Raw genomic sequence first — 23,561 nt, 5'->3', positions numbered from 1 at the left:
CAGGGTAGGAAATGCGTGAGTACATAGACAAGTAAGTAAAGGTTGCACGGGAAATATTTATGTATGTCCTTAGTTCCCATGGTTATAATGACGAGAAGGTGATTCACAAAACAAATTTCAGAGGGAAAAACCGGAATAAAAACAAATACGTGTTGATCAGTCACACTATTGGCATTTATGCTGCCGAAACAAATGAAATCACGGATCAATTCGTGTTACCACAGCAACAGTCTTGCCCGCCGGTATTCGGGAGACCCGCCCACTTCAATAAAGACCTAACCCTCTCTCCTCCAATCCAGACAAAAGACGGCTGCAGTTCCGCGGCGGCGCGCACTGAGCCAGAGCATCTGGAGCACCTTGAAGGGGCAGCACGGCGGGACTCATTCGAAAACGCCGGAACGCACAGCAGGCACGCCGACAGGACAGACACGCCCTCTAAATCCACCTGAAACCCCCCGAGCCGGCTAATTGACCTTGGTAAAGGACACAGGCAGAGAAAGTGAGCCCCCATTTATCCGTAAAGGCAGAACAGCGCGTTCCCATGATGTCATACCTGTGGATTCTGCTATTAGGGAGCCTGCTGGCCTCACACGCCAAAGCGCAAGGTAATGGATTCATGTTCAATTAGTTAATGTACTCAGGCTCTAATTTTGTGCAGATGTTGCTCCTTCTATCTATCTATCTATCTATCTATCTATCTATCTATCTATCTATCTATCTATCTATCTATCTATCTATCTATCTATCTATCTATCTATCTATCTATCTATCTATCTATCTATCTATCTATCTATCTATCTATCTATCTATCTATCTATCTATCTATCTATTTCTTTCCTCTCTTCTGTCTGTGTGCATGCTTTATTAATCTCATTTTGTCTATACTGACTCCCTACATTCTGCTTGGTTTAATTAACGTCTAATTGGATGACCAAACAGATTTTCATCTTCTGTCTGTTCAGCCGGACCATCATCAGTGAAGACAGATGTCTCACCCTTTCTAAAATGTGTCCAGATCTTTCTCTTAGGGATTTCAAACCTGAGGGGTGTGGTGGACCCAAGTAACCGTCTCCCCATTTTCCTGTTTCCTACTGCTCATTTCTCTGTGCTTACCTGACTACTTCATCCTCATGTCCTGTTTTTGTTTTTGCTTTTGTTCCAGGTGTCTTTTATTTGTCGTTTTTGTCTGTCTCCCCTCTTCCTTCCCCTTCAGCTGGTTTGTAAGCTCCCCCCTTTTTTTTTTGGCCTGCAGTGCATGCAATGATTTCAGATTGCTCAAATGCGCAATAAAACTCATATGGAGAGAAGGGGAATGGTTGAGGAAAAACACATAAACTGAGGGAAAAGCAAGGGGAGGTGTTGGAAGAAGATGAAGGATAAATGCTTGAGCTGATTGAGAGGGAAAATAGAGACACAATGAAGGAGAAGTAAGGGCCACGCTATCGTTATGCAAACAAATTCAGTTGAACGTTTGGTGTTCGGAGGTGAGGTGGTAATCTCACTCTACCGGTTTATTTTTTTTTGATACTTGACAAACCGCCAGGGAGAAAGCACCTTTAAATGTATCGTCTGTCACACACACACATACAATTTTTTTTTTCTTCTCTCTCTGTAAACCACTCTTGAGATAGTGTAAGCTCACTGTGAACTCAGTGGACTTTGGTGCACTGGGACCCTGAAAGTCTCCGCAGGCATGTCTCACTGACATGCACGTGTGCAAGAGAAAGCAGTTTATCAGTTTACAAGATGAAGTGTGGGGTCAGTTGTGCGCATGTGGACATCATTTACGGTGTGTGTGTTAAGCTATAGAAGGGAGGAATAGGGAGTGTTCGGTAACCAGATCCAGCTCCAGCTGTAGACAACACCCAACACACACACAACTAGCTTCAGCGCCGTCCGTTCCTCCCGGGCCCTCTGTGTTTCTACGTCTGTGTGTGTAACTCAGAGAGGGTGGGGTGCACTGCAACTTTTATGTACAGAACATGTGAGAGTATGGGAGAGCTCCATGCGTTTTGTGCGTGAATAAGCCAACCATTAAACATTTGTGTCTGAAAGGCAAATGAAGAGGGTGTGAGGTGTGCCAGGTGTGTGTTTTATATGTGTGTATTGTGAGTGCGCCAACTTGTCTGTGTTTACACCTTCAACTGCCAACGCATAAATCATCCCTTTGTGGGTTAAGTGCTCACACACATGCACACACATATTCTCTCCCTTATGGGTGCGTTAAGGTGTTATGATTGGAGTAAACAAAACACTGTTCACAAAACACACCTGAGAGAACAATGGTTTGGAGAAGCTCCCATATCATCGGACACATGGGTACAAAAAGTTGCGCAGTTAGGACACAAAGCGTGAGATCATTCACTTCCACTCAGGTGATCTCACACAATCGTTGTGGAAACCAGAAGAGTCAAAAGATAAAATTCCTTTCATTGCTCCAATAGTTCTGTTCGCACATAGCCGAGCTAAGGCTGATAAATGGTTGGTTTCCGAGCTTTATTTAACTAGCACCACCTCAGTAAATACCAGGCTTGCCAGAGTCCGCCATCTTGTCAATAGTTTTAAAGCGATCGCAAATACTCTGGACTGCTAAGTTCATTACGTTAGCTAGAAAAAAGAAAAAGAAAGGCAAAAAAAGGCAATAGGTTTGAACAAAAATGTAATTGTAAGTTGTAATTAAAAGTCTGAAATTTTTCACCAATATAAAAAATTATGATGACGGCAGCTTATTTGGAATCCTGATGATTTGTATCTTGTATATCACACAGACATATAAAACCTAATTCAGTGACCAGTAAAATTTGTCAGTTAGCTTTGATGTTATTCCTTCAAACAAAGTTCTGACCTCACCAATAAAAGCATAGCACATGTAGCCACCAGGAATTGTTCTCGGTTTACTGTCATTCACTAATTCTCATTAAACTTCTTTGCATTTATCTTGAAAATAATTATTACCCAAACTGAGTCATACATCAACCCCAAGCTCAAAATCTTATATGGTGGTTGTGTATATAAAACTACATATAAGAGAAATGTGATTCAATTGGGTTTGATGTCACTGATTTGGTATAATATGCAACTCTACTTTTTTAACCTTTGCCCCATTTTAATCCTGAATAGTTTCAAATCTCTTGAACGTGTCTAATATTTTGTAAACAATGCCAGCAGCAACATGGAAATTTAGCAGCAACAGAAATCTTTAAAATATTCATTCAAACTGATACAATGCCATCATGTGACCATTAGCTGTGCCTAAGTTTTCATTTGCTATTTTACACCCTGCTGGTTTTTATGTAAACATTCATAATGTCCAGACATTTCCTGCTAAATTTCAAGCTGCATATGAAAAATCTGAGCCGTTGAGGACTACAGCAATCCTGTTAGCCTTGAGGAAGGTTATTATCAGTAGGATGACCTTGATGAAGACCAAGGTGAAACCCTTTGGTTGGTCAGTAAAGTTGTTTTATCAATATCACAAATGCTGCTGGAGTCCTTTTCCTTGACGAATCACTGTACAGTTTTTATTCGTGTTAGGTAAACCTGTGACGCCCTGTTCATTTTTGAAATAGTTACCAACCATTTTCAACCCTGACAAAGAAAAGTAAAAAGGAATGAATGGCACTCACTGTCAAACTTTTACTAGTAGGCTGCATTGTTACGCAGTTCTTGGTACAACTGACTTGCAGCAAAACTTCTGGGTTCGAATCAGAGCTGGAGCTGTTGAGCGTGTATATATGGGATCTTTTCATGTACTGGTACTGTTTTCTTTATTTTTAATGTACATTAGGTTAATTGAACACTTTAAATTGCTGTTACCAGTTCATAGTTGTCTCCCCACAAGTTCCCTGTGACTGAATACATGGTCATAGTATGTAACCCAATGTCTTCTTTGCTATTTGTAGCCAAAAGGACAGTGAGATATGTTAATTAACAAGATGGTGTACTATCTAATAAATCCACTCATTGTCTCAAATTAGAGCTTTTTTGGCTGCAGTTGTCTCTGTCAAATGTTTCAAAAAAAAATTTGCAAGAAAGACGGATTTGTGTTTATTTGAACAAAGCATTTGCCAGTTGTAAAGAGCTCACAGTGTACTTGACCATGTGTGAGGATCACATGGTCAAATACACTATCAGTATGTACGCATCACATGGTTTCAGTTAGGAGTTATTCCCTCAGGGACCTTTTTGCCGTTCGCAGTAACATACAATCGCATGCAGTCATGCTGGAGACTAAGATGACTCACCAGCCTCAGGGGGAAGTTGTGGCAATGAAAAAGAGAGAGTTAGGACTTTGTGAGTAAGAAAGAGAAGGAAGAAAGTGGAGTAAGAGACTCTAAGAAGAAGCAGAAGAAAAAGGAGGCAGAGGAAGTTTAACTGCTGGGGTAATAGAAAACAGGACTCTCTTTATTAAAAGTGTGAGTAGACGCAAACATGAAGCTTCCCTTGTGTGCAAATGGGATTGTTTGTTCTGTTACTGGGGGGAACAAACAAGAAGAAGCCTGACCAATTTCTATTCATGCACGAGTTGTATTTCCGCATGTTAAGGTAGTAAGGGTGGCTGAATGAGGTAGTGGTAAACTGATAAGTGAGAACAGAATGTTCAGTGAAGCAACAGAAGAAGTTTACATCCAGGAGCAGCTTCCCTCCCTGTGCATGTGCAGGCTCACATTCACTAAAGAGTTAGAGCACTTACATGAAATCCACCTAACCTCCCACTCATGTGCATGCAAGCTCTAACATGTGAGATAAAGTCGGGACTCATTTCCACATGTACTGTTTGAGAAATTAGAAACAAGGGTTGTCAGTGCTAGATAAAGATAAGCACTTTTTTTTGTATAATGTATAGGTTATGTTTTCAGTGCTTTATCACTAGCATTTGAAATGCCGAGGCTCATCAAATTCAACCACGTGTGCCGCAATTCATCTTTGATTAAGACAGCGATTTCCAAAGAAATAACGAGGAAACTGAAACAACCACAGTGCCACACCCATACACACATGTGCATACAGGGTGATTCATTAGGGGCTGTGATTAATGTTTAGCTTGGACGCAGAGCTGATAGCGTGGCTTTGGGCTCACAAAGTTAAAAGGAAGCATCAGAAACTCTTTCGTAAATGAGTGAAATGAATGTATGCAGGTTTGTTTATAGCTTGTATGTACGTGTTTAAATAAACCTAATTTCTAAGAATTTTGAGTTGTTCCCACTGAATCCATGCTAGAATGACAAGAGCCAGGGTGTCATCAGTGCATCTCGCCTCCAGTTGATTTACGGTGCGATAGAAATACTTCAGATATTGTTCATGCTGGTCTCCCTCAAGGCATCACTGACTTTTATGCAATCTGACTTGGCAGGTGTAGGAATCTATTGAAAATTAACTTAGCAACAAACGCAGTAAATACAGGAAGAAGAGATTTTAATATCACCCTAAAGGTTTGAGGGTATAGAGCTTCTATTTTCTTTTGTCTCTTCCTTCTATCATAGTGTTTCCCATGTATAGTTTAGCTTGGAGAATAATGTTATTACCTGGGTATGTAGTTATGAGATACATGAGGTTGTGATGATAAGACGAGATTATAGCTGTATATTTTAGAAAAATGAAACATAAAAAATGCAGCCCTATTATTTTTAACAGTTCACACCAATGGAGTCAATACTCCAGCAATCTGTCTTTGATATCGGCACATTCAGTGTGATAAAGGAACTAGCCAGGCTAGGCCGAGGTGGCATGCAGCAGAATTTGATTTATTGTACCTTTTCCTGTTAAAACTACCTCTAACAGTGTTTCAGTACGGATTTGGTGAAATTTGCGGTGAACCAGATCCTTTGTGAGTTTCTCCAAATCCAGTTAGCTTAGTCCGACTCTGTTTCTTCAAATGCAAGCTGACAACGGGATGACTAAGAGGAAAGAATAAACACAGCAAAACAAACATATGCCACAATTGTTGTATTTGTGTTGAAGCTGAGGCCTAGTTCTTAGGTGGTCCAAATGTCCTTCTATTTTGTGGTTTTAAAAGTAGCGTGGCATTTGCAGAAATGTAAATCCATCTTCTTTCTATGAAATTTGAATCAGTTTAAGTATTTTAGAAGTCATCAGATGATGTCCAGATTCAATGAAAAGACTAAGAAATACCCTTTAGTTTAGCTGCGATGGAAAGCGATTTAGCTCACCATGACTTAGATGTTGTTAGAGGCTAGCAGTTAGCCAGCCATGGTTTTCTCTGAGGGCTTACAAATTGTTTACATTTTGTCTGCTAATCTATTATTTATATTTAGTTTTTTTCAGAAATAACTGCAATGTAGTTAACTTCAACATGGTGGGGTTAGGATTGTGATGTGGCCGTATATAGACCACAGCAACCACCTGAGAACTGCTTCCTTTATTATTACAGAGGATTAAACATAAATACAAAAGCATGTCAAGTTTTAAGCATCTTCATCTCCATGACTCAAAATAGACGCTCATACTTATTAAGAGTTGCTTGTTAGCAGCAACTGGTGTGGCTTTGACTTGAAAATGTGTGGAATTTTAACATAAATATCATTAGTAATCACTTCAATTATTGTGAAGCGGAAAAGTACTGCTGGGGTGACTCAGCCTCAGGTTACATGTGAAATCAGCTGAGTAAAGACAAATAAAAACTAAACAGTGTTTGTTGCTTTAGCTACTCACACGAAACAGGGGAATGTCACAAATCTGACTCCAGCACCCCCCCCCCCCCACACACACACACACACACACACCCGCGCACACCCCCACACATACACGCAGTCACACAGCAAAGAAGAAGTGTTCTCATTAGTGCAAAGCTGCAACAGCTGTCCTGAGGTTGAGATTTTTGTTGAGTGCTGCCTGGGGTCAGATGTGATCGAAGTGCATGTCATCCACTTCAGAGCTGAGTGTTAACATCGTGGATCAGTCAGGACGGGGTGTGGCCCTGGATCTGCGTGCGTTCTCACAGACCTTGAGGAATCGTGCCAGTGTTTCCACAGTTATCACCATGAAGTGTTGTTAGCACTGCTTTAAAGTGAACACAGGTTTTCACATTCACTAACAATAGAGTACATTAAATATTGATCAGTGTTGGGAATCTTTTCAGGAATTTACCCACTGAAAGAATCCAGAGACAATTCAAGCTTTTTGAGACTTGGGCGGCCAGATCTCTCTAATTTTACCCTTTTTTCTTTTAAAGCGGAAGAGTTGGACCTTTCGCTCAAACATGTGTCAGTATATAATGTAAAAGTCTAATGTTATTCTGTTGCCTTCTTATTTTTTCACATGACTTCATCCAGATGAGGGAGACGTAACGGTTGCTCCAGAGACGGAAGACACGGCAACAGAACCAATGGATCTAGCGGTTGATGGAGAAGCTGATGGAGAAGCTGATGACACAGCGGAGACGGTGAGGAAAACAAAATGCTTCCCTTCAGTTTGATTTTCTTGTTTCTAATGTGTACAAGATGTTACCTTAAAATCACAGACTAAAAAGCTATAATTTTTAATATATGCAAGTGAAAATTTGAAAACTGAGAGTGAGAGGTAATGACATAAACAGAAGCTGATTTTTTGTTAAGTTTTGTGGAATTAATGATGTACCAGTTGATTCTTCATTAGTTTTTGTGTCTCACTATATAGTGTAGCACATCCTTATTCTGCACTAATAACTACAAACACTCTCAAGCTTCAATTGTGTTAAAAAACAATCTGTTAAATACAGGAAGCATCAGAAACAGAAGGTGAATTAGACACAGCAACTGACCCTGCGCCAACGTCAGACAATGACCCAGAAGCTGACCCTGAGCCAACGTCAGAGCCTGAACCAGTAGATGACTCTGACCCAGCGGCTGACCCTGAGCCAACGTCAGAGCCTGAACCAGCAGATGACTCTGACCCAGCGGCTGACCCTGAGCCAACGTCAGAGCCTGAACCAGCAGATGACTCTGACCCAGCGGCTGACTCTGAGCCAACGTCAGACCCTGAACCAGCAGATGACTCTGACCCAGCGGCTGACCCTGCGCCAACGGCAACGCCTGAACCAGCAGATGACTCTGACCCAGCAGCTGACCCTGAGCCAACGTCAGAGCCTGAACCAGCGGCTGACCCTGAATCAGCAGATGACCCTGAGCCAACGGCAGCACCTGAACAAGAAGAGGACGCTGAGCTACCGGCTACACCTGAGAATGATGGTGTTGTAGAGTCAGAGACATCCACAGCAGGAGTTACAGCAGTTACACCTGCTGTAACTTTCACAGTGGGTGCTGAAATTGAACCATCTCCCACACCACAAGGTAATTTAGAAAATAATTATTTATTTGTGCTTATTTTAGATTAATCTTGCCAATTCAACGTTTACCTATACTCTCATAGTCCACTTTATATTAAGTGTGCTAATAAAATGATAACATTCCTCAAAGATTTCAGTCAATGTTAAGATAATTGCGTCACACAGTTGCTGCAGATTTACCTGCTGTGCACCCAAAAGGCTCTATTGGCCTGAGAGCTGGTCACAGTTGAAGAGTCAGTGTGATGGTCCAAAAACCTGTAAAAATACGCAGGTAGGCTGAGGTGTTTTAATGATGCTCAAGCCATAGCTAGGGGCACAGTGTGGAAGTAAATATTCCCCCGACCACCAACAACATGAATTGTAAAGACAAGACAGAATGGATTGTGGGCTTATGTGACAGAAGTAGCATCTGGTGTGATGTTCTTCTGATTCCTCTAAAAATGTTTGATTATCTGAAAATGTTATTCTGTGTACCTTTTTTTTAACTAGATGTCTAAATGCTTTGAGTTGAGTTGCTGCCATTTTATTGACTGATTCACTGTTTGCATAAAAAAGCAATTGAACTGGGGTACCTGTTCAACTAGTGTATGTCATATTGCATTAATATTACTACACTAATCCTTTCTGAATATTATCACTGTAAAATATTTGTAATGATCAATTTTCTTGAAGCAGAGCCAGGGGGGTAATGAACTTTTGTGAAGCTGATATTATTTTTATGATACAATATCTTCACTGAGAGTCGGCAGTGACTATTTTTTTTTTTCTGTACACTGTAATAACGTAGAATTAGGCAAGCTATTTCATGTCCTACCTCTCTGTTTGTTGGTATTTCACTCAGATGATGATGATGATGATGATGATGTGGAAGAGCTTGAAAAAACAACTCCTGCACCTGAGGTTGCTGACCCAACTGTTGCACCCTCTAAGGTCAGTGCTTATAATGTGAAGACTTTAAAAACCATTTAGTAAACGTTTGCTTTGACACATCTTGTTTCTGCTGGTTTATGTGTGTTATGGTTTATTTTCAATAGCCTGAAGAGGGGGTCCCCCAGGGAAAAAAATTTATTCCACCTATCGAGGAACCAAGTAAGAACTTATGTGATTACAATGTTTTGAAACAGAAAATTAATGAAGATGCAACATTTAAATCCTGCTTGCAATAGCTGATGCAAAAGCATCCGTGCCCGATGAGTGCTTTCACTGTTTATAATGCTATAGCCATAAATGGCTGTGTGTTCAATGGGATTATATGTGACACGACGTTGTGGTTAATTATCAAGTGAAAGATAAAGGATGCAAAGTGTTCATGTATCTTTCACCAATCATAAAAACATGAAAGGTGTGATTCACATTTGTATTCACTGCTGGTGTACACAACCATAATGCATAATGCCCCTACCACCATGTTTTACCTTTGCAGTATTAGTTTAAACTATACAGGGTTTTAAAAGTTGGCAAAATTCTGGTGTCATCTGCCTTGAGCCCGTTTTTTTTTTCCTAATGTCTATCAAAGGGACGCACCGTCTTTGTCAGCAAGAGTTACCATCTCGACTGGTTGACAGATTAGGTAGATAGCGTGCCTTGGTAGGTTTGCAGTTATGCAACACTCTTCCCACGATCTTATACAGGATTAAATAGTTCTTTATGGGACATTTAAACCTTGGAATTGAAAACTTCACCCTCATTTAAGCATATTTGTATTTGGATGTAGTTAGATATGTAGAAGGAAGAATTTTGGGGATTTGAACTGTTAAAGGAATTAAACAAGAATACACATTTTTCCTTTCACTTCACACTTATGTGCTACTTTGTGTTTATGCTTATTGCATAAAATCCAACTAAAAGATTGATGGTTGTGACAAAAATGTGAAAATGGTATATGATGGGTTATATGATGAGCTCTTGGTATAATGCAAGTATATACTGACAACAAGCAAATGAACTAACCGGCAGGGTCACCTTAATGCTTTCTTTTTATTCATTTAGAAAGAGAGCAGACCCTTTCAAAAGACACAGAGACATTGGTGATTTGATTCAAAATCCATTCAAGACTAATTTTATACAGCAAACCATGCAGTCTTTAGAAAGCAACCACATTTGTAGTGGAAAAGTGGCTTCCCTCACGGAGTGTGCACTGTAGAGTGCTAATGGAGTAAAAATCTTAATGTTTGTACCATCAATCTGGTAATCAACCTGGGTATATTGACTCTTATATGTCTTTTATCTAGCAAAAAAGGACGTGGTGCAGAAAGATCTGAACACAGATGATTCTGAGGTCTTACTTTGTGTTCTCTCAATGCTGTGAAACTGTCCAGACTTGTTTATACAGCTGCCGTCTCTCATTTTATGACGGTTGAACAGGGAAAGAACCTATTCAGTAAATGTGCCATATAATCACACAAAATAAAAACAACACACCCCTCATCTTAGTCCGCCTTCAGAAGTTTCACACCTAAATTGAGCTGTGCATATTCCCAAGTCTGTGCCAATGATATTCCCATGTTATTCTTTTTGGGGGAAAAAACAGCATAATACCTCAAAAAACACTATTTGGGGATTTTATGGAAGCTGATAAAACAGGCAAACAAAAAAAAGAAACGTTAAAACATTCCTAAAACCAATGTTGTTTACTTAAGACAGCAGGGAACTTTGATCTCTATAGAATAATGTCTCCATAATGCCTATTTGAGCCATTTCATGCCGCTATATACATATGGCTTTTCAAATTTCACTTTGTTTCACCCATATATCACCGTTTCAGCCACAACTGATGTCAGTGGAAAAGAGGTCTGTTGTTTCCCACAGTAATTTTCTCCTGGCAAAATGTTGCAGTTTCCATTACTTACTTTTTCCATGTCTTGCAAGACACTCACCTTTCCAGATAGTTGTCAGTCAGCATCCTGTTTGATGCAGACTGTTTGCTGCTGTTTGATCCGTGTGTGACAAAGCATTGGCAGATCTTGTTGTAAATTGGTTATTCTGGGAGGGAACATTTGTACAAAGGAGTTCCCTGGTAATTGTCAGGCTCAGATTAGAAATTCCACAGCAAATTAAACAAGTCTGTTAAGTTCCAGTGTATACTGCTGTTAAAGATCAGTTTTTCTTCTTGTAGATACAGGCATTTATATTACAAGCTTAATTCAAATAAAATTGACAAAGAATTTTTTTTATCCCCAAGGAAAAGTGGCACAACAACCAACAAAAAATGTGATTCATCAATTAAATATGTTTGTTGTGTTTGCTGCTATAAAATTCTCTCTTGAACAATTTTTGAGTGAAAATAGAACAAATAAATCAGAAAAAAATATTTCCTTCAATCATATTTTTGTTTCAGCTGTTATGTATGTTAGGTTTCATTACCTTGCAGTAATCTGTTCCTTCTACTTTGATACTTACGTAGATATGCACCTATACTTTGATATTTGCATAGGTTGATTAATTAATCTATAATGTATTATCTAAATATTGTTTTTCATGTCATTTATAAATTATTTCATTCAGAAAATTTATTTTAGTAATTTTTTGCTGTTTTTTTTTATTTACCTGATATATTAATTTCTGTTGTCTTTTCCTACAGTTGTAAAGGCGGATGTTAAAATTAATCATAACCAAGGTAAATTTTGTTTAACTTTATTCATTCTGATTTGGTTTCTATCTTATTTTAACAGTCCTTTTGATATTAGTAACTCAATGTGGACATATTTGTGGAGGTTGGCCCTTTAAAGCTTCACCAAAGCTGCAGAGATCAGGGAGAAATAATTGGATAGTCTCAAAGAACAGAACTTTTTTTGTTTGCTTGTTGTATTTAAAGTGGAAGAGTAACTGTTTTATGTTGTGAGTTTAGAAGGATTAAGTCCTAAACTTAAATTAATTTGAGATCAAAAGTGTGATTCACTTTGTGTGCAACATCAAAGCTCTTTTAAGTTTGTCAGGAAATATTTAAAGACATGTCAGATCTTTGTTTTGTTCTCTTTTGGTTGTTTTAAAAGAGCTCATGTCTTTGGTTTAATTGTTGTGCAGAGTTATTGCATCTCACTAATTTCTGAAAAATGATGAGTAACAGATGTGCCGTTTTGCTTAAATATACAGTTCCCAGGGATTGCATTTAAGGTGGGAATTTGACTCGCACACTTTTACCTCCCACATTTGGGTGTTGCCATTTGGTTGTTGAAGACACCTCCCCAATGATTTACACTGACTTTACAGCTGAGGGACCACTCTTTATTCTCTACATTTCACTGTGGTGTTATTCTCTTTTCTTTTTCAAACCGAAGTGTTGATTTACGAAAGGCACAAGACTGTGGCGGTCTAATTCATGTATCAGATGTCAAGATAACACTTTATTACGTGTATCAGTCATATAAAAGTAAAAACCGTTAAGAGATAAAAAGGTTTTACCAACAGCGTGTTAAAGCCCCGATCGTAGTTCTCCCTCCTCATCCGTATCTGTTACGTTGGTTGAGCCACACCCATATCCGTGAATTAAAACACCCATGGGATTTCCCCTAAGATAGAGTTAAGTAAGGCATCGTTTGTGACAAATTATATCCTTTTATAAAAACACCTCACACTGGTTCACAGGATCTCCTTTAACACCCTTTCTGCTGTTGTATCAGACTTGTTCTGTAGAAATGCGTCGGACTTCCAGGGTACTGTACTCAGGAGTTCTCCGATTTATATTATCTTAGTATATGATTCAGCAAGGAAACATTGAAATTAAAATGTGTTTGATAGTCTCCTTATTTAAATTAGCATTTACATGAAATTTACTTCACTTGCAGTTTTTATGTATTTATTTAATTTCAAACATTGCGTTCAACTCAGAAATGTATAGCAGATAACCCACCTGGTCAAGGAAAGATATGGGTCACAATAAAAGTATTTTAGTTAGCCCAAGTGATCCGTAGATCACTGTTTTCATCAGGTGTATCGAGCTGCTAACTAAAAATATTCTATTACATTACTCAGTTGTAGCTAAAATGGTTATTGAAACCAATAAAAGAATAAAATGATGATGGTAAAGACATATTATCTTGATCAGTTTTTATCTAGGTAGAATCTTATCTTATTTCTACAATCGTTTATATTGGTTTCCATGTTGTTATAAGGCTCAGTGATGCAATTTTTTTTTTATCGCAGAGGGTTATCTACACAAGCAAATACAAGATGCTGTGAATGATATCCACTTGGTCCTTACAGACAAGCATGCTCCCATAATTAAGCTGTTTTTTATAGAGTGCAAAAAGAGAACTTGAAAGATAGATTATAGTGATTTCTCACCAGGATATCAATACAATGTTTGTCCAGAGACATTAATTATCCACACCGAAAAACAACAGAACTCTGCTCTTTGTATTTCATAAAAATAAATGTCATCATTGTGATTCTTCTTCTGACATTTTTATTATGTGCCGTGTGTTCGGCAACCCGCTCTGACAAAGATTGTAAATTGTAATTTTCCCTGTCAGGGTGCACAGTCAAGGCACAGTCGCAAAACATTCTGGGTTTCACATAAAGAGTTAAAGCACCCCATTTCATGGACAGGGCTCATAATAAGCTCAGATTTATTTCAATTATCCTTACCTGGCTGTTGCTATGAAAGGCAGGCTTCCATTTACTAAGAAATATTTTTGCATTTTTGTATTGTAATAGCGTGTGCTTTGAGATCTTGTTACAGTGTAATAAATAATGGAATAAAAAGTTTTAAAAAGTCACATTAAAAATGATGCCAATGCCAAAATACAGTCACTCACGGCAGTGGCGGGCCGGGAATTTAGTACCTGGTCCTTCAGAGGGACTTTACCGATTTAATCCGCCATTACCACGCTACAAGTACACAAGCCACCACTAAACTCAATATAACAAGATCTGGTCTTACAGAGGTTTGTTCAGCCCTGTCATCAACATCAGTACTGAGTGAATGGATGTCAAGCGTCCTGCTCTAAATGCGTTATTCAGACCAGGTATTTAAGTACATCCTGAGAGATCACATGGATCCTAACTGTGCTGTTTGCAAATAAACACACAAAGACAGCTAAGACGTCATTATGGAGATTTTCATCTGATATGTTTTTTTTATATGATCAGGATGTTTATGAGGGGCGTGCAGAGAGACGGAGGAAGGTGGGGAGTGAATGAGACGGTGCTACATAAATTACACAGCAGTGTTTATCTAAGGCTTTTCCTCGATGGCTTGATGTATCCTGTTATATATACTGTTTTACTTCCCTAACCTAACATCTTGCAGCCATGATGTAATGCTGGAAAATTTTAGTCCTCATTCAAATATTCTTTTCCTTCTTTTCCAAAGATATTTACGCTGTAGCCTTGTCAAACTGGATGTCATTTAAGTTAAATGAATAAGTTCAGAAATCCAAAGAGATCCTGTAACCAGTGTTTGTAATGTGGCCAACATGAAAATATTCAGGATGTACCTACATACTTTTGCAAGACACTAAGCCCGAGATTAATTTAAAATGCTTTTACAACACATATGTTTAAATTTCCTGAATTCTGTTCATCGTGTCATGTCTCTGATTTGAATAAGCTGAATCACTTGTCACACTTGGCAGTTTGACTGCGGTGCATTAAGTAGAGATTTTCTCAGCATTTACTCCTTACTACCCACATGAAAGCAGACTCCCTCTAATCACTACAATCATGGATTTTGTTGTGAAAGAGTTCTTCTTCAGCAGCTTTGTCAAGTTGAAGCAGGCTGGCAGTCGCCATGACGTAGCAGACACATTCGGGCAAGCAGAGCAGATGGTGATAATGGACCTGTTGGTACACAGGTCACTTAGATCAAAGATTGCCAAAAGGAGTTTGCATCTGATATGTTATCTCTGTGATGATATTAACACATGTGTAAATGTTCTCAAGTGACAGTAGATTTAACTTTTTTGTGGACATGACTGTACATGTTGTAATCTGTTTGAGGATCTTTTAGTTCTTCTCAATTTTGCACTTTTAACATCACAGTGGTGTACACGTGTAATGATTAGCTTAGTTGATGGCTATCATATCTTCCATGTCAAAATTATTGCTTTAAAGGCCTGTTCCCTAAACAGTTAAGACAGTGCAAGTGCTTAATTCTCCTAAAGTATAATCTGCCACAAAGAGATTAAACTTAATCCTCCTTCTCGTTTTTTTTTCTCTCTTACATGTACTGCCAAGCCACTTCACTAATGCTTTTTTCCCCTGCTTTTTCAAATTACATATTCTCCTGTCTTTTTTTTTTTTTCTTTTTAGCTCCAAAGGCTGATGCCAGTTCAGAAGGTAAGTTTGTTTTGTTTTTTTCTGTTTATCATCAAAATATTTATGACTGCAAAAATGTTATTGTATTGCGCCAGGTCCTGCTCATATTCTTTAAATCAGAAGAGAAAACAGTGGGGCTTATGTAGAGCTGAAACTTGGTGAAACAGGATATTACTAGCATACCTTTTACAAGACAAACGGAATAGAAAAATCCATGCAAAAGTTTGTAGTTTGTGTCTGATGATACACCTTAGCATTGTATTCCTTTGTTCAGGAATACAATGCCATAATCTTTTACATAATTAAAACCTTGACTATTAAATGTGTAGCACAAAAATTATACCATAAACTAAAATGTAAGATGAGAAGATTTGAAAAAGGATATTTGTACACTGCCTTATGTTATGTCTATAACTTAAATAAATTGAAGATGATGCAAATCAGGTGTTGACAGTGCAAAATTAAATCACAATGAGTCTTGTAGCTTTTTTTCCCAATACATTATTTTATATGTCTTCACTTGAACTCAGACACAATCTGGAGACTTTGCTTTTGCTAATCTTTTATTGTGCGGCCACTGTGTTGTGCTTTAATGCCCAAGTTTAGATTTCAAAGTGTACCATCATCACTCCTTTAGCTGCAGTCTGTGTTTTTTGGTGATGGTAATGAAAATAACTATAGCATAAATTAAAAAGTAAGACGAGAAGATTTGAAAAGGATCTTTGTACATTGCCTTGTGTTATGTCTAAGTAAGTAAGTAAGTAAGTAAGTAAGTAAGCTTTATTTCTATAGCACTTTTCACAGACCAGGATCACAAAGTGCTGCACAAAGTATAAAAAATAAAACAATTTAAAACGACATACAAACATGTCTATAACTCAAATAAACTGCGGTCTTATTTTCCAATGTTTGTTAATTTTGTATATTTTCCTTCCAGATCCAGAAGCTTCCAAGCCTCAAGGTGAGTTATCTCTCTTCTGTGTTCTGGTTACACCACATTCTCCCACCCTCTCAGGCTCTTCCCCAAACATACCTGCAGCATAAGATTTGCCCTGCTTAGTTGTGTTATGTGTTGGCCTTAGCTGGTTCGTGCATCACATTTTCAAAACCTCCTCTTTAAACTGTGGAGATTAAGTATGTTTGTAAAAAATGACTAGAAGCATCAGTCACAGAAGCGGAAACAAAATGTTAAGGAGTGCTATAGTTATTTCTTCTTGTTATTATTACTTCATTTTCTGAAAGACAAATTGTGGCTTAAACTCAAATCATAGATTTGCTGCTGTCTTCTTTTCAAAATCATTTCCTTTCACTGTGTTTCTTTACCTTTGGTGTGCTGCTCTTTCTCACGTGCATGTTCATGCATGTCTGACATTCACTTCCTTCTACTGACTCACTACAGTCTCCCGTTTCATCCCACCCCCCTAATTATGTTGACTCATTCTCTTTTTTCACCGTTTATTGCAGTTCTCTGACTCACTCCTCTCGCCCGTTTTTCTCACCTTTTCCTGTTGCTGCATTTTATAGTTTATTCAGGTGTGCATATGTCGTGGACTCCGCTTTTATATCCCATCAATCACCTTCCTCTTCAGTCCTCATGTCACGTGTCAGGTCATCTCAGTGTATCTTGCCATTATTACTCTCTGTTGAATGAAAAGCAACCCCCGGTACAAAAAAGCCCTTGTTTTCGTATTTGAAATACATTGAGGTGAAAAACTGTGTGGTATGCCAAGCAGCAATGCAGATGCATTCCATTCATATGATGTGGTGAATTGATGTTATATGCCGTAAGTTATGTTAATAACTGACTGAAAACAGGTAATTTAAGCAAAGTTGTTGCTGCGTAAATTATTGGGTACAGTGGTTCTAAGCAGACAATCGTCTTTACTTATTTGAGCTATTTATATTATTTGAGACAGTGGTGTTACAAAAAAAAACTACCCAGGCTGGTTTAATTGTAAATGAATGTGGACATGTTATTGGCTTTTCAAGTGTTTTCATCATCTTTTATTATTTCTTTAATAATTTGTTTTATTTTGTTTCTGTGTGCAGGCTCTACACATTTAGCAGCAATCCTGTCTGGAATCATTGTGTCTGCAGTGGGAGCAGTCTGTGGGTACTTTGCTTATCAGAAGAGGAATGTGTGCTTCAAAAAAGGTCAAGGTAGGTTTAAGAAATGGGTTTCTTTGTAATACAGCAAGTACAGAAATTCCAGCTGTTCATAATTTCTACTACCAAATACAATGCATTAAGCTTTCCTAAAACCAGATATTTTCAGAAATTTGATGAACTACAACACAAATGTCTTCTTCAATTTTCAGATCTGTGTCGAATTTACAGTGTTAAAGCGTACTGTGAACGTTTTTAAATTTTCTTACATTATACCTGCTGACATTAACTCTGTCCAATTTGACTGAACTTGAGCTGTGCTTTAATAAGAAGAGGAGAAAAAAAATAATGTTGCTGTCTTAAATGATTGGAAATGTAGCCCAGAACCCGATATATGCCAGGCTGTAAATTTGGAAAAAAGTGGTTTTCAAACTATCTAATCAGTAAGTTTAATTCAATGTGCATGACACCATGATATGAGTTTTATTTTCCTTCCTCTTTACAATTTTTGAGTCCTTTGTGTTGATCACTCACATAAAATTCCAGTAAGATATATTTAGGTTGGTAGTTTTTACATGACAAAATGTAAAAGCACTGATTTGTTGAAAAATACTTTTGCAAGACATTGTATACTTATAGTACTACCAGTTAGTGGTAGGATGCCACAGACGATTGAGCATCTTTGAGTTAGATCAGAACTGACCGACCGTCTTAAATTGATCTCCTTCAAGCTCTTTTCTGGTTGAGAAGAAAGTGTTGTCTCAGGGTTTGTCTTTTAAACTAAATCGCTGACCTTTCGAAGGTCAGCTGTCTGCAAAGACAGCAGACTCAGCTTCACGTCTCAGTGAGTGTTGGCAGTTACAATTAGCTCTCATACATCCTGCGTCCCAGTATTGCCTCTTCAGCAAAGTTTAAATTTACAGTAAACACAAACTGTTCTGCTTTAGCAACACATACAAAGAAGCAGATTTAGACTGTTTGATACTGGCTGAGTGTTTAGTTTAATTGTCAGCTAGTGTTAGTGGTTTCTATAGCAATCACATTTAGAAATGTTATCTTGGAAAGTCCCAAAAAAACCTTACTCTGGGGAGATTAATACATTATTGATATTCCTTTTTTTTTTTTTTTTATAAATTTGTAATCCTTACAATTATGTAAAGGAAAGACAAAAGAGTGAAGTTAATAAGAAGTTATGCATAATTCAACCCAATGCCTGCAGATAAAATCCAGTAGAGTTTTATAATTTACTGTTTAAGGAATACTAATATTATTTTACTTGTCATATTCTCCTGTGTGCACTGTGGAACAGTGGGTGAAGCAGTTATCTTGCAATCTTAAAGTTGTGGGTTTGATTCCAGTTTCCTCCTCTCGCACGTCCCTTGGGCAAGGCGCATAACCTCAAATTGTTTGCCAGTCTGCATATTGGAGAATGAATGTGTTTGACTCTAAAGCTCTTTGAAAGATTGAAATGACATGGGACGGGCTATACAAATTTTGTCCAATTAACAACTGTGGTGTCCAATTTCAGTCCGTAAGAGTTACCACGCTGCTACTGTTGGATGCATTCCTTTTCCAACACACCTGGATCAAATGAATGGGACATTTTCAGGCCTCTGCAGAACTGAGTTACTGCTGGTGATGGAAAGTCAGCCTTTTGGCTCAGGCGTGTTGGAGCAGGGATGCATGTACAAAGTGGTAGCAGTCGAGGGCTGGACTTGAACACTCCTGATTTACAATATTCGACAACTTTTTTTTAATGGGCAGGAAAGTGATTAGTAAGCAACATGAAGTTTTATGATGCAGCGTTTCCTTTTCTTTTACTTGTTTGTTACCTTTTAACTGACTTTATCACTTTTTTTTTCCAATTAGAACCAGATCCCGAGGGTGGAGCAGCCAGAGCAGCCCCACCAGACGCTAAGTCGGAACCCAACGGTACGACTGAAACACTTATTAACACTCACCAAATATAAGTAAATACAAGCATTCAGAACATTCAAACATTCAACTGTTCTATTTTATGCAGAACAAAACACCCTGCTAGAAAGTCCCAGTCAACAAACGTCTGACTAGCCTGGGCCAACTTCATTCAAGCAGAGGCAATCTCACTGTTAGGCTCTGCACCGAAGAGCTAAACTACTGTGAGGCCTCAGAGCAGGCCTGTGTGTTTCTGATCGTGTAAGTGTGTGTTGGTCTGCGTGAGCTTGTGCGTGTGTATGCGTGCGTGTGTGTGTGTGTGTGTGTGTGTGACTTCATTCTTGTGTGGGGCAAAGGAGTTAGATAAAGATCTAGTGGTTTCTGGTTATTCCAACAAGGCAATTTATTAAAATGATCAATCAAAATCCAACTTTGTTTTTTTTTTGCCAAGTTGCCGTCAAAGAGATTAAATCTCATATCAACTGTGACCGTAAAAATATCCCAACTCTGCAACATTTTTCTTTTATTTGAGATGGCTACTACATTGTTCTGGTAATTCAATATAATTCAAAACCTTCCATAAAATGGCAGGTTTTTTGCTCTCCGTGAGTGAAAAACCTCACGGAGAGTAACGGAGGGTGATATTGTACGTATTGAACTAGTACTTTTTAGCATTTATTGAGCCAAACATATGATAATGAAAGTATACAAATGTCCTAAAGAAAAAAAATATATATAAATATAACATAAGTTATCTCTTGTAAAAGTGTAGAATAAGAGGACAAGAAGTGGCATGAATTACTATCACTGTACTTTGTGAATTTTGACATAGGAGAAGTGTTAGAGGATTTTATTCCTAGTTTTAGGGGAATGCCCTGATTTAGGTTATCATGTGCTTGGAATACCAACGGCATCACTGTAGTACCATGTTTTCTTTAGTTTTGTCCTGTTTTGTTTTGTTTCTCTCTGGTGAAGGGACTCAGACTTAAATCTGGTTCAGTGACTGTTTCTCCGTCAGCTGAATAGATTAGTCGTTGACATTTCTTATTGACATTTGAAATAGACAATAATCAGATACAGACAGTTCATACCCTTTGATTTTTTTTTTGTCACATAACAACCACGATCTTTATTGTATCTTGTCGGGATTTTTACGTGACAGACTCGGTCGAAGCAAAGCAGAGTTGTGAAGGGGAAGCACATATAGAGGCAGATCTTTTGTTCTTTTTTCTTTTTTCTTCCAAAATAGTTAAAACTTTCAGATTCAATGGAGGACATCCATTTTTGAGTCTTCACTAAATTAACGTCTAGACCATTCTATAATTCTGTAATCCGTAAAAAATATAGTCATTTGCATTTTGGCCAAAATGTTCAGCTGTTTTCTCATTTGACCAGAACAGCATATTTGCTGCGTCCTCTACATGACATCTCATAAACTTTTAAATTAAGTGAAAACTCTTGCCAGAGTCTTTCCATCTATGGAATGATGATTTGAATACTTAGTGAGAAGTTTAGAGATTTGGCTATTGTATTGTTTTTAATCTAAACCTGCTATTCACTTCTTTACAACTGAACTAGTGAGTTAAAGTACATACAGTCAGGTTTTAAGGGAACTTCAGAAGTTCGTCACACTATTTATGTTTCTTTGGGGACAATAACATATTGGTTGTTATGTGACAAAATATGAAAAGGCTCAAGAAGTATTATCACACAACAATCATTGCTGGGGTTTTTTTCCAATATTTTAAATTCGCCTAAATTTAATCCAAAAGACAAAGGGACATCTAACAATGAAAAAGTAAAAAAAAAAAAAAAAAAAACTTAATGTAATTATGTATATGCATTTGTTTTGTTAGTTTTGTTTAGTTTTTTCTGTAGTATGTGTAGTTGAGATGCAGTAATTTCTTTGTTATAGTGCCTTTCACTGTCACAGCCTGGCTTGATAAATCTAAAGGCACACAGAGAAGACATATGGACTAATAATATCAAAACAAGCGATTCACACAAAACAATAAAAGGAAGGTGCTGCATGCTGCTCAAAATTTAAACAAAATGAATTTGAAGGTATGGTACACGCAGGGTGATGAGAGCAACAAACAGTATGCTTTAAACAGGCCGGCTTTGTTTCTTCAACAAACAATTTTACCAACTTGATCTGATTTTATGTGCAAAGTTCTCCTCGGTGTGTGTCTCTTCATTGAAACAAGCCAATTAGTGCTGTCAGTGTTTTTGTATCATTCATAGACGGACAACATTCACCTGTGACCTTTATATGAATTTCTACCATCTTAGCAGTGGTGCCTCTGAGCCGACACTGATGGTTTTTTGAGTCCACTAGATTCCTGTGGTATTTTGTGATTTTTGTGAAAATGCCTCAGAAGACGCCGCGCTACTGCCTTTTTTTTCCCTGCCTCCTGCCACTGTAGCACAAATTAACTTCTGAATGTCTTTTCTTTTGCCTTGAAGTTTTGTACTTTCTGTACTTATTTTAAATAAAATAATGTGGTTATACTGGTGGTATAGTGTCGCAGTTCCTGAGGTGTTAGCTGTAAAGCACTACATAGCTGCAATACAGGACAGAGACTGTTGCTAACAGCCTAGCCTTGAGCTGAGAAATAGTCTGTGATGTCACAATAATTGTTTTTTATGAACTGTGGGCCGAACGCAAGTTTGATGCTCTGCTTACTGCCATCTTATTCTGTAACCACCGATAGACAATAGACAGTTTTATCTTGAGATGTTAAAGCAAGTGGATAATATGTCTGGCGTAGAGTGAAAATGCACAAACTACCCATTGTATAACAGTACAAGCTTTCTTAGATAGCCATCAATGCCTTCAAAACAGATTATCTTCCTTTAAGTGCAGCGCTCTCCCCCTTCTGTGCACATTCCACGGGATGCTTTAAGATTCAGCAAAAGCACTCTGATGTCCTGCAGTGTAAATTCAGACTCATTTAATACGCAAGAGAATTCCTCAGTGCTAATCTGCTTTACACTTTTCCCCTAAAAGTCCCACAAAGGCACAATGTATTGGACTGCAGCATCCAAACCAGAATGTAAACCTTTGGGTCCTGAAGTGCACTTTCCAGATCAAACAAAAGGGCATCAAACATGACGCTAACCAGTGCTGCCTTATCATTTATATCATCTTGAATATTTCTGAGAGGGAAACAAAAGAACAGCGTCGACATCAACAGAAAGATGAGCAGAGATTTTGTTGTTTTGTTTTGTAAGAACATTCTCAATTGGAGAAGCACTTTCCTATCCTGTATACACATTGACTTATTAAATGCATTTAGACAAGTGTAAAGCTTTCCCTGTTAATTTAATATTCCATGTTGATATTTCATGTATGAACTGTCTTCTTCAATGTCATTCAAGCACTTGTGCTCGACTGGAGTTGTGTAAATAATGTTTGACAAGTCGATTAAAAACTTTTCGTGGGAGTTTCTGGTTGGTTTGTGTGTTTTTGTTTTTTTTTATATATTTTCCTTCCCAACAGATTACCAGCAAAGATAAATGATAAGAAATAAGTTTGAAAAAAAAAAGACCAAGAGATGTTTGGGAGAATCTTGCTGATGGTCCATTTCTTTTGAAAGAACTTCTCCCTTCATTGCACATCAGACTTTCACAAGCAACGGGCACGAGACGATGATAAAGCCCTCTGAATCACCTCTAGACTTTTGACCTGTTGCACCAATAAAGGAAGTATAAAGGAGTAATCCAAACCTATCCATAAAACGTCATTTGAGTTAATCTCTACGCTTAAAATTTGTCCCTGAAAAAAGGTTAAAGATAAAAAAGTTACAAATTACAAAGGACCTGATTTGCATCCCATATACATTAGAAAATGAACTTGAAGAAATTTTGTTAAGCTGTCAAAAAAGAAAAACGAAAAAAAAAACAGTCACTAACTGGATATACATGAGTGCTGTAATGGATATAAGAACATACTCCTTTCCTTTCTAGGATTTTATAGTTCCATTATATAATACTACTG

The 23,561-nt window shown here is 37.9% G+C and overlaps 1 protein-coding gene across 3 annotated transcripts; it reads left to right on the top strand.

The window, feature by feature from the left end:
• The first annotated feature begins 281 nt into the window (after positions 1-281).
• Positions 282-23,007, top strand: LOC103461637 (uncharacterized). 3 transcript variants are annotated; one of them, XM_008403905.3, is made up of 11 exons: positions 285-605; positions 7,293-7,402; positions 7,718-8,288; positions 9,135-9,214; positions 9,319-9,373; positions 11,865-11,900; positions 15,536-15,562; positions 16,479-16,502; positions 17,591-17,701; positions 19,517-19,579; positions 19,671-23,007. In XM_008403905.3, the coding sequence occupies exons 1-11, from the start codon at positions 542-544 to the stop codon at positions 19,715-19,717; spliced, it is 1,188 nt and encodes a 395-aa protein (XP_008402127.2). In that variant the 5' UTR covers positions 285-541; the 3' UTR covers positions 19,718-23,007. The 3 variants fall into 3 exon arrangements, with proteins under 3 accessions (XP_081460463.1, XP_008402127.2, XP_008402126.2); XM_008403904.3 differs by having other exon boundaries at positions 9,126-9,214; XM_081604337.1 differs by lacking the exon at positions 11,865-11,900 and having other exon boundaries at positions 282-605; positions 9,126-9,214.
• The last annotated feature ends 554 nt before the right edge of the window (positions 23,008-23,561 follow it).

This window comes from Poecilia reticulata, chromosome 2, assembly GCF_904066995.2.
Source record: "Poecilia reticulata chromosome 2, P_reticulata-male-v2, whole genome shotgun sequence".
NCBI lineage: Eukaryota > Metazoa > Chordata > Actinopteri > Cyprinodontiformes > Poeciliidae > Poecilia > Poecilia reticulata.
Note: the sequence above shows the minus strand (reverse complement) of the source record. Positions and strands in the feature narration are given on the sequence as shown.